Genomic DNA, 11,463 nt, shown 5'->3' with positions numbered 1-11,463 from the left:
ATCTTTGGGGGTGGGGGAACCCGATGGGGAGGGCGGTGGGGGATGCCAGGAGAGGCGGGACCAGGCTAGAGGAAGAAGGATGAGGGACGGGGGTGCAGACCTGGGACCCCTCCCACACCCGGCCGGCGCCTCAGCCTGTGACCCTGCGCGGGGTACCTTGGCTGTCCGTGATGGGCTCTTTGACTCCCTCGGTGAGCAGCTCAGGCCTGGAAAACAGCACAGCAAGCAATCACTATAGCCTCATTCTGCACCCCCGAGCCTCCGTCTACACAGCTGTGCAAGAGGCCCTTCCAGCTCTGGACAGCCCAGGTCTGGGGTCTCCGTCCCTCCCCCCAACCCCACAAGCCCCCGCACCTGTCCTGTGGACCCACGCCTGAGATTGGGCGGGGGGGGGCTGTGCTGGGCTCTGAGGATCCAGCCCAGAGGGAGGCCGGCCCGACCCAGACCAAGTGGAGTGGACACCGTCACTCGGTTCTGGGACGCTTCCCAAGGGGCCGGTTTGAAGTGCAGAAAAGCAGCCGAGGCTGACCATGTGGCTAGATCTCGGAGGGGCAGGGAAGGTCCGGGGGTTTCTGGGGAACACCTGAGAGCTGCCGTGTCACTCAGAGTCGGGGCCCCGGGGACCAAGCTCCACTTTGCACTCACGTCTGTACCTCTAGACCCCACAAAGCCCTTCCCAGATGTCGCGGGGCCCTCTCGACACGCTGGAGGCGAGGACTGTTTCCACCGCCCCATTTACAGGATGAGGAGACAGGCGTTGAGGTGAGTAAGGTGCCCGAGGCCACGCAGCGGGAAGGGCCAGGGGTCCATCAAGGCCCCGGTCCCCTCACCCAGCCGCCTCTCCCGCTGAGAGACCTCCCATCTGACAGGGCAGCCCAAGCACGTTAGCCTGAGAGCCGGGAGCCCCGCTCCCCTCCTGACTCTCACAGCAGACAGTGGGGAGGCCGATCTACTTTCTGGGTCTCAGTTTCCCCACAAGGAGAAGGAGGAGAGGTAGTGGGGGGGTTTCTACATACAATCGGAGGACTTTTCAGCTCCTGAGGCTGTGCTCCAGGCCGGGGCTGTACCTCCTCCCTCCTCACTCAGGCCCTGTGAGCCCAGCTCTGGGCAGATACCCAGGAGCCCGCCACCAGAAGAGGCACCAAATCCTCATCCACTGGCCGCCTGACCTGGGGGGGGGGGAGGTGCCCTGAGTGTCTGGCCTTTGGGCTCCCTTCTAGGCCGGGTTTCCTCTGTGCCACTGCTTGGCTACCCCTGTGACGGGGAGCTCATTACCTCTCCCGGCAGCCTCACCTACAGACCCAGCCTCACACCGAACCCTGGTCCAGCACCCAGAACACCCTTCAGGAGATTTGAAGGAGTGGTTCCACTACCTGTCCTACTCCATCATCCCCTGTTAGCCTTCCCCTGGCCAGCCTGACCTCCCCAACGCCCTCGGCCTGCCACAGACTCCAGACCCTCTTCGAGCAGACAAACCTGCTGGACAATTCTGCAGTGAAAACAGGGCATTTGGAGTCAGCGTTCCATAATAAGAGTTTGGTCTTTGTCTCCGGGTCCTGGGAGGTAACCTCTCATCTCCGGTATTTCTCGAGGGACAGGAATATCGGACTTATTATTCCTGGTGACACCCTGGGATCCCACCTAAGTTTATGCTAACGAGATGACTCATGATTCTGGAAGACGGACCCGGGGATCAGAGGACTGGGGCTTCAAGCCACCTAATGTCCCTGATTTCTAGGGAGGGGAGGGGGCCGCAGACAGAGTTCAATCACATAGCCAATGACCCGATCAAGGATGAATCCCAATAGAAATCATGGACACTGAAGCTCGGTGGCGGAGAGTGACACGTCCTGATATCATGGGGACCTTGACCTTCGTGTCCCTTTATTTGGCTGGTTTTGATTAGTATCCTCGATATAAATCTGTAATTGTAATACAGCGCTTTCCTGAGTTCTGTGAGGTGTTCTAGCTAATTACTGAGCCCTGGGGAGTCATGGGAGCCTCAGACTCTGAGCTAGTTGTGCAGAAGTATAGGGGGCCTAGGGACCCCTGAACTTGCAGCTGGGGTCTGCTAATGCCGGGTGGCCGGGATCGGAACACACTATAGCACTACACGAGCCAGAACCTTCCACCCTGACTTCCTTGAGTAGCAGTCTCTGGTCTGTGGGAATCCACCCATGATTTTCCATTTCCAAAGGGTTTCTTAACTTTGGAGAATTGGATGAAAAACAAGGACCCTCTCCCCAGAAGAACGCATAAAAGGATATGAAAATTTCACATGCAAGTTCAAGGATCGGGGTAAAGAATGCTTTCCGACCAAAGGTTTAGAAAGTTTAACTGGGTTTTGTGCCACTTGTAACCGGAAGTGGTTGTCCGGAGTATTGTTTAGAAGGATGTGGCGGAGGTCAGGTGCAGGCAGGAAGAGTGACAATCAGTGAGCCAGGTCTCCTGCAGGTGGTTTCTCCTGTGTAAACACGCAGCTGACCTTTGAACAACACGGGTTCAAACTGCGCGAGTCCACTTACATGCACATTTTCTTTGATACGGTACTGTAAATGCATTTTCTTTATATTTTCTTTTCACGTTTTCTTTTTTCTAGCTTACTTTATTGTAATAATACAGTATATTATATATATAAATATAAGAGATCAAATACATGTTAATCGACTCTTTATGTTATTGGTAAGGCTTTTGGTCAACAATAGGCTATCAGTAGTTAGTTTTTTTTGTCTTTTTTGAAGATTTATTTATTTTGGGAAGGGGAGGGGCAGAGGGAGACAGAATCTCAAGCAGATGCCCCATTCAGCGTGTAGCCCGACACGGGTCTCGATCCCAGGACCCCGAGATCATGACCTGAACCAAAGGCAGACGCTTAACCAACTGAGTCACCCAGGCGCCCCTAATCTGCTTACAGAGGACACACAACGTTACATTTGTTTCAGGTCTAAGTAGCTAGGTTTTCGGCGAGTCAAAAGTTATACGCGAATTTTCAAGTGCACAGGGGCCCAGGAGGCGGGGTTGGCACTCTTAACCCCCATATTGTTCTAAGGTCAGCTCTATTTTTTTTTAAAGATTTTATTTATTTATTTGACAGAGATTAAGAGAGCGAGAGAGGGAACACAAGCAAGGGAGTGGGGGAGGGAGAAGCAGGCTTTCCGCTGAGCAAGGAGCCCGATGCAGGACTCGATCCAGGGTCCTGGGATCACGCCCTGAGCCGAAGGCAGACGCTTAATGACTGAGCCACCCAGGCGCCCCTCAACTCTATTTTTATGGGCTGAACTGTGTCTGCTTCAAACTTCATATGTTAAAGCCCTGGACCCCCCGCCACCGTACCTCAGAATGTGACTATATTTGAAGACGGGGTCTTCAAAGAGGTGGTTAAATTTCAACGGGGACATCAGGGGAGCCCTCATCCCCTGCCCAGAGCCCTTATGAGAAGAGGAGATTAGGTCACATGGAAAGAGAACCAGGGATGGGTGCACATGGAGAAAATGCCACCTGGAGGCACGGTGAAAGGGAGTGACCTCGGGAGAAACCAAACCTGCCAGCACCTTGACCTTGGACTTCCAGCCTCCAGAACGGTGAGAAATAAATTTCTGTTGTGTAAGCTGCCCCCCTTCTGCGATGTTTTGTTATGGGAGCCCCAGCAGACCCATACGCATATGTACGTATATATAAAGAAGATAGATACGTATGCTTTGAGATGGAACTTACATGCCACAGAATTCACTTTCAAAGTACGCCAATCCGTGGTTTTTAGTATGTTCACGAAATTGTTGATACAGCTGTACTTCTACCTGATTCCAGACCATTTACATCACCCCCAAAGGCACCCTTCTCTAAAGTAAGATCATCGACAAGTGGTTCTTTTACGCTTAATATTCCCAACGCTATTTTCTGCTGATTTTTATTTTTTTCAATTTTGTTTTTTCTGCTGATTTTTAAAATGAGAAATAACAAAAGCAATATACCAAGGGCTCAATCGCTCAGAATCACCCAGCGAGGCCTTCGCTCCACCGCCCCCAAGTGCTACGCCCGGCAAAGCTCATCGCGCTCTCCTACGTGAGTCCTATTCTTCGCTTCGCTTTCAGGAAACTGGAATCCGTTAAACTTACTTTTTAAAACAGATATATTTTTAAAGACATGAAATCCTCATCCAGGCAAGCACATGAAGGAGCCTCAAAAGCTAAGTGAAAGGAGCCAACTCAAAAGGCTGCAGCCAAAACACTGCAGGTGTCGGATGTTCTGGAAAAGGCAAAACGACGACAGAAGACGGATCGGCGGTCGCCAAGGGCGAGGGTGGCCCACAAAGGGACACAAGGGAAGGTTTCGGGGTGACAGGACTGTCCCGTATCTTGATGGTGGTGGTGGTTATGTGATGCCCGAGCTTATCAAAGTTCAAAGGGGTATACACCTAAAACCAGTGAATTTTCCTGAATGTCATTAAACTCCAATAAACCTGACGTTAGAAAAAAAAACAAACCCATCTTGATCGAGTACTTAGAGTGTGCCAGGCCCTTTGCTGAGCCTCGACCTCCACTGCCACTCCGGGAAGCGGTACGGTGCACCCCGCTTAGCACCCCCGAGCGAGCTGCCCAAGGTCACGGGGAGGAGCGGGAGGTCCGGACCGGACCCAGGAGACGGCCTCTCAAGTCTGCCCGAGAGCCACCGGGCTAACCCGCCTCCCTCTCTGAGTATAAAGCGGCACGAACAAAAGCTTGGGAGCACAGGAGAGACAAGCTGTCTGCCCTGAACCATTAATGAGAAAGGTCAGCTCGTGAGGATGGGCCGTGAACGTGGCTCCCCCCACTGAGCCGCCCGGTTCTCGTTCTCGGTTTGGAGGATGGATGCGGCAGGCAGTGCATGTGGCACGTCCCTCCTGAATCTGGATGCTCAGGGCAGTCGGCTCCTGATGTCCTGTCCCCACTCCGATCTCTGCCCCGAGGAGGGGGTGAGTCCCGTTATCCACCCGCCATCCCCACCCCCTGCTGAAGGCCCCCACGCACCGCAAGCACAACATATGTCACACCCCTCCATCTCAGAGCACCGCATCACCACCGCCCCAGGTGATCAGCCTCAACCCGGAGCCGTTCAGACCCCCTTTCTCACACACCCCATATCCAACATATCAGCAAATTCTGACAGCCCATCTTCAGAACACTGCCTGAATGTGACTTCTCACCAAGCCGCCACTTTGTCCCTGGGGCCAGAGCAAAGCCTCCTTGCTGGTCGCTGCTTCTGCCCCTGCCCACAGGGTCCCCTTCTACCTCATAGTTGGAGAACAACAACAACAAAAGACCAGATTGTGTCATATTCTCCTTGGAATCTTCCAGTGAGTTCTCATTAAATGTAAAATAAAATCCAAAACTCTTTAAGCCAAGCCAAGACCCTGCATGATCTGGCCCCTCCTCCCTGCCACCCTTTCCTCACTCATTGTGCACAGCCACACCAGCGTGTCACTGGTCTTCAAACACACAAGCATGCCCCTGCCCCAGGGCCTTTGCATCTGCTCCTCCCTCTACCCAAATGCTCTCTCACCAGATATCGGCATGTCTTGCTTCCTTAGATACGTTCCTCATGCCCCTCTCTGCCCCCAGATCCTGGGTTCTAGCATTTATCTCTACCTGACATTATATGGTAGTTTTAGTCAACGAGACTGGCCAACTTGAGGGCAAACTGCGGCATGGGCTGCTTCCCACAGCCTGACACGCAGTTGGCACTGAAGGGAGGAACCACATGTGCCTTATTTGTGTCTCTCGGAGCACCCCCCGTCCTTGTTCCTCCTGGTGCAAACCAGGCTCCCGTGGGAGAGCACCCTGCCCCACGCCCCATCACCCCTCTTGAAAAATGCCATGAATCTCCCAATTTGGGGGCCATCTACTCCCCCAAGGGGGCAAACCCTTAGGATTCTCCTCTTACTTGCCACTTTGAAGCAAACCAAGGCTACAATGACGTGACACAGCAGTATCACACGGCAGCAGCAACAAACAGGTCACCCCACCAGACCCCCCTCCCTGCCTTAAATCAACAGTTGCTTCTACCTTCTCCACGGGGCCTTTATGTCTGAGCTGGGCACACGGGCTGGATATGCGGAGCTCCACTGGGCTCTTGAAGACAAAAACGAGAGGCCCAGGGAAACAGAAAGGACCCGCCACCGCCGTATTTTCCAATCCTGGGATCATGGGCCACTGTCCTCAGCAGCCCCCTGATGCCCTGGGCCCAGGACACCAACACATGCCCAGAGAATCCTCAGAACGGTCAGGAGAGGAGGCCGGCAGGCAGATTCCCATTCCACATGGAGGCAAACTGGTCCAGCAGGCCTGGGCAGGGTCCAGGCAACCTCCCGCCTGCCCAGCTCTGGCCAAACCCTATCTAACACCCCACCGTTTTAAAACAAAAAGCCTGCCCCAATCTCAGACGGAGATGGCACGCTGGCCCTACTCCCAGGCGCCACGGCCAGCCTGGAGGGGCCCCTGTGGACGCGGCCAGGCCTTACCTCTTGATGACAAACTGGATGCTATTGCTGGCTTCCAAGATCTTCCGGAGCTTGGCGATCCCGAAGCAGTTGGGCCTGCGGAGGGAGATGCCTTCAGGCAGCCCCACCACAAACAGCTCCTCCGGGTACATCAGGAACTTGGAGTAGGGCACCTTGACGGGCTCCGAGATGCCAATGGCCTTGGCTGCAGAGACATGGCTGCTGTAGGGCCACCCTACACTGCTGTAGGGCTAGGGGGCCACGAGCCCTGGTGCTAGCCTCCCGTGTCGGAGGGTGAAGGTGCCAGCACTCTCTGCAGAGTCAGTGCTTAGTGGACCCCCCAACCCTCCTGAGGGGTAGGTACCATGACCCCAGTCTGCGGGGAACAGACCAGGAGCTCAGAGGGGGACAGGACTCAGGTAGCGGAGCCCCAGGGCTGGGGGGTGCGAACCCGAGTCAGTGGGACCCCGAAACCCTTGCACCCAGGCAGTGCACAAGAAACCACTGATGGCTGGTGAGACCTGATGTCGTCCCTGGGCTGCCAGAAAGGACTTCCAGACAGCCCTCCTGCCACCATCCATAACCCCCACACTCCGGGTGGCCCAACACCACGCCTTGGGAATGGGACAGGTCCGAGGCCCAGGCCGGGCACTACCACTCACACTCAGACAAGCCACATCATTTCCCCAGGCCTCCTGTCTCCTCGTCTGTTAAACGGTAGGAGGACACGCGTTTTGTGAGATGGGAAAACTTGCGTGAAGCCCCTGGCCAGTGCCTGGCAAACCATCGGGGCCTAATAAAAGAATAGCCTCCCCCGCCCCCATCCTCTTTCCCGGACTCTTGAGTAGGAAAGGCCTTGCTGTGTTCGCGTCCTCCCGAGGACCCGGAATGAGGGCATCCGTGAGCACAGAAGAGTGGTGACGGCAGTGGACAGAACATGGACAGAACGGGCTCTCCAACCTGAGCCTGAGGCCGACCGGGAGTGGGCAGGTGATGGAGAAGGCTGGGGGTGGCGCTGCAGAGCGGGGTTTCCCTGGGTGTCCCTGTCCCCTTCCCGGTGGGCCCCGGCCCCTCTGTCTCCTCCCTGCCTTGTCCCAGAGCAGGGAACAGCAGGGGCCCCAAGTCCCTCTGCAAAGAGGGCAGCTGGAGGGAGGGCGAGCTGCCCGGGACCCCGGCCGGCTCCTGGCTCACCGTATCGCGTGTTGAAGAGCAGCTCCACCTGCTTCCGCAGGGGCCGGATCACGTCACCGTGACTGTCTGGAAGGCAAAAGGCAGCCTGTTGGGCCTCCCCAGGGGCAGCAGCACCCCGCTTCTCAGCTCATGTCCCAGCTCTGCCAGCACCAAGAATGACCCTGCACTGGGACCTTGGAATGGGGGGAGGCTGGGGTGGTGGCGGCGGCAGGTAACCTATTTCCTCAGAAATGGCACCCCCAGAGGGGTCCACCAGTCCTGAACCCAAATGTCTGGTCTAAGGTATCACCAGGCCTGAATGAAGATTTGGAAGATTCTGCAGCCTAAGATGGCCCGCAGATCTTTCTAAGTGTGTGTCACTCTAGACCAGCTCAGGAAGTGGCTTAGCTAGTGGGTGAATGGTAAGCCTGCAAATGGAGTACACTGCCATCAGGTGGCGTGGACTTTTCTACCCCCACCCCAGGTCAGGCTGGGTTTAGGGAAATGACCCTTCCCTCCTCGCACACCCACTCACATTCCATTCCAGGGACAGATACTCCCAAGAGGAAACAGACCCACCCCCACTTTGACCTCTCTTCCTGCACTACTCTCACTCGGCAGGAAGGGAATGCGCGGTGTGCCTGAGAATGAACAGGTCCGTTGGACACAAGGCCAATTTTGTGCTTTCCGGCCTCCATACTACTTGCTCAGACTCCAGACTTAAAACCTTTGCGCGAGAAGCAGGGTGTGTGTAAAACAAAGACAGAGAATGCTCTGCATTTCCCTTACCAGAAGGAGCGGCTTGTACCTCTGACCAGGTACCTCCTAGTTCTACAAGACTGGTCTATAAACCTCCCCCCACCTTAGGCAGCCCACAGGACTCCCACCTCCAAACGGGCTGTTGGGGAGAGATGAGGTGGAGAGAACCAGAGACAAGAGGGAGAGGACAGGCGGGGGAGGGGAGGAGAGATGGGGTGATGGGGTGCAATGTGGGAGGTGCACAGCGCCTCACCTTCTACGGGCCTCTCCTCGGGCCGCGGGTCCTCGCTGGGGCCTTTCTCTGAAAGAGAACAGAGGGTGCCAGGAAGCCATGGGCATCATCTCCAGTGCCCTGTGCTTCAAAGGCCAGGCCAGACAAGGGGGCTGCAGCAGGATGACTCTGGAGCAGAGCACAGCGACCCCCCGGATGGGATCAGGGACCTCGATCCGTACAGGCAGGCACCCCACCCTCGTCTTCACACAAGGAGGCCAAGTTCAGAGCCGGGTGTCTGAGAACATTCAGTACGCACTCTCTGGAGACTGGACCCATGTTGGTAGGTCCTTCTTTCCGTGTGCTAGGTTTTTCTCTAGGCACTTGGGGACGAGACAAAGCTCTGTCCTCCTGCTGTGATGCCAGATCGAACACAGAATGCCAGTCGGCAGGGATGTGAGGAAGAAAGACGGTTGGATAAGGGGAGGGCAAGTGGGTGGCGTGGAGCTACCCCAGGGCAGGTGGTCCATGGGGCTCTCTGATGAGATGGCATTGACCTTCGCCTGGAGGCAAGAAGGCATCAAGGGCTGGTTAGTACTTGAAACCACCGGAGGGGGGCTCTAATTTGGGAAGCTCGCTGGCGCTCTGTGTCGCCAGGTGCTTTCACACGTAGGACTAAGCCTTCGAGGGTCTGTCTCAGCCCACAACATGCAGCCGAGCTGGGCAGTGGCGGAACAGGAGGAGCCCAGCTCTGCCAGACTCCTGGCCAGCGCCCGTCTGCTCTCCCTCCAGCTCCTGGAGGGAGCACGTGAGGACAAAGGGGACAAAGCACGGTCCCCTGTCCCAGGCGGGATGGTGAGCTGGAAGGAAAGGGGCTGATCCCGGGAGAGCTGTCAAAACTCGCTCAGGATGGAGGGAAAGGTGAGCCTGCCCCTGGGATCACCGGATAAGCCTGAGGCTTGGGGCTCAGCATAGGAAGGCGCTGGAAGGTTCTGGAGGGCTGCACCTATGCTCCGTTGACTTGAAAAGGTTGAGGGCCAGCCCTGGGCCTCAGGCTTCAACCTTCCTCAGGGAAATGGGCTCACTGTGGGCAGGGGATGCTGGGCCCTCCTGACTCCCCCTGAAGGCTTTCCTCTGGCTGCAGCAGCAGCCCCACAAGCTGGGAGAAGCAGCAGAACTGCCTGGAAGCAGCTCTCAGCCAGCAACGTAGGATATCTGGAGGATCACTACCCCAGCTCCCTCCTCACCAGGCTGCTGACCTCAGGCGTGTGCTTTACACGGCTCTCACGGCCGCTGGTTCAGCTGTCCTCAGCACTAACGGGCCTGCACTGTCCCTGTCCCCACCTCCCATCCCACACTGGTGTGCCTGGATCTCCTCCCATGCAAGTAATCAGAGCCTCATCTCAGGGTCAGCTTCTGGAAGGTCCTGCGATTCCACTGCATTTTGGCCATTTCCGGGTGAAGGGAGGGGGCAGACAGGGACAGACGAGTCTGCTGGGAGTAGCAGGGCGACCAGGGAGTTTTCCCAGGCAGGGACCTGTGACAAGGAGTCAGTCCCAGAGGAAGGGAACCGTCCAAGTGTCACACCTGGACCACCAATGAGGTCACAAGGTGGCCTGGAGGGACGCGAGGAGGAGACCTGGCCAGGGAGTCTGTCCCCGCTGTGAGCTGGCCATGTACCATCGTCCTGGGAGTAGCAACAAGGAGCCAAGGTCCATCTGGAGCCCCGGGCAGGAGAGCCCGCCCCCACCGTCCCCGGAATCCAGGTATCCTCGGCCTCACTAAGGAGGGGCTTCTGTTGCGCCAGGGCCATTCCTGGGGGCCTGTGACCCGTGTGCTTTGGGGTCCCAAATTCCAAACGTGGGGAACTCGCTCGCTGGATTCCCCACCCGGATGTCGGGGGCTGGGCTATTTACCCTGAACGAGCCCCCCGACTGGCTCAGTGTGCCCCCGTTTTCAACTGCGAGTAACTGGCGACACCCTCCAGGAAGGATGAAGGTCACGCCAACGATCCCAGCGCTCTAGAGATGTCCAAGGGAGGGAGGGACAATCTGTGCAAAATCGTAGCCACGTACATGTGCACATACGCAGAAAAAGGACACAGAAAGGACGCCAAACTACGAGCGGCCCGAGGAGGCAGGGGAGCCCCTCCTGTCCAGGTCGCAGAGCCCTGCATCATTTGTCTTATCATGCATACGTGAGCAGAAAAAGCCCACGCACGGACACACAGACACACCCTGTCCTAACGCATGGTGGTCCTGAAGGCCTCAGAATCTTCCTACTTCATTGGTTTTGAGAGGGGTGCTTGGAAAGGCGCCTCGGACGGGCATTCAGCAAACCTGAGCTCCAGTCCAAGGCTGGGTGCCCCTGGGGAGGTGGACTGGCCGGGCCGGACCTCAGGCTCCCACGCTCTGTCACGCCAAAGAGGAGAAGCCACTCCAATGGAAACAGACCAGGGCCGTATTGGTCCATGGGCGCCCAGCCCCCTGGGGTCCAAACGGAGACGGCTACCCACCGTCTTCTCTAACGGCACTGTGACCGCAGCCCGATGCCCTGCGACCTTGTGGCCAGTCCCCTCTGTCAATTCACCCTGAGCCTCGGATCACCTGAATGCCCCCCCAGTTTCCGTACAGGCTGTTGTCAAGTCTGGTTGCGCCCAGCCCATCCAGAACAGTCTTTCTTCACGACCAAGGTATTAAAAGCTCACCCTAAGTGATTGAGGAAATGAAAATTATATACCACTTGACCTCACATAGCTACTGTTCCAGCAGTTTCTTCTTTGTTGCTTGTTTAACCAGTGATGATGTTTTCCACGGTTGCAAACAGAGCAGCCTTGTGCCTTCCCGTG

The 11,463-nt window shown here is 56.4% G+C and overlaps 1 protein-coding gene across 5 annotated transcripts in view; it reads right to left on the bottom strand.

The window, feature by feature from the left end:
• The window catches only part of GTF2IRD1 (GTF2I repeat domain containing 1), a 69,164-nt gene that overhangs the window by 32,769 nt on the left and 24,932 nt on the right, over positions 1-11,463 (bottom strand). For 3 of the 5 annotated variants that reach the window (XM_040634964.1, XM_040634966.1, XM_040634967.1), the window contains exons 14-17: positions 8,658-8,705; positions 7,667-7,732; positions 6,497-6,680; positions 157-206 (exon numbers count right to left, since the gene is read on the bottom strand). In XM_040634964.1, coding sequence (XP_040490898.1) covers positions 157-206; positions 6,497-6,680; positions 7,667-7,732; positions 8,658-8,705 — 348 coding nt within the window. Of the gene's footprint in view, positions 1-156; positions 207-6,041; positions 6,108-6,496; positions 6,681-7,666; positions 7,733-8,657; positions 8,706-11,463 lie in introns of all 5 variants that reach the window. The other 2 variants (XM_040634963.1, XM_040634965.1) reach the window with 1 other exon arrangement.

This window comes from Ursus maritimus, unplaced genomic scaffold (assembly GCF_017311325.1).
Source record: "Ursus maritimus isolate PB19 unplaced genomic scaffold, ASM1731132v1 scaffold_2, whole genome shotgun sequence".
NCBI classification, from domain to species: Eukaryota; Metazoa; Chordata; class Mammalia; order Carnivora; family Ursidae; genus Ursus; species Ursus maritimus.
The sequence above is the reverse complement of the archived record's forward strand: the minus strand, read 5'-3'. Positions and strand labels throughout refer to the sequence as shown.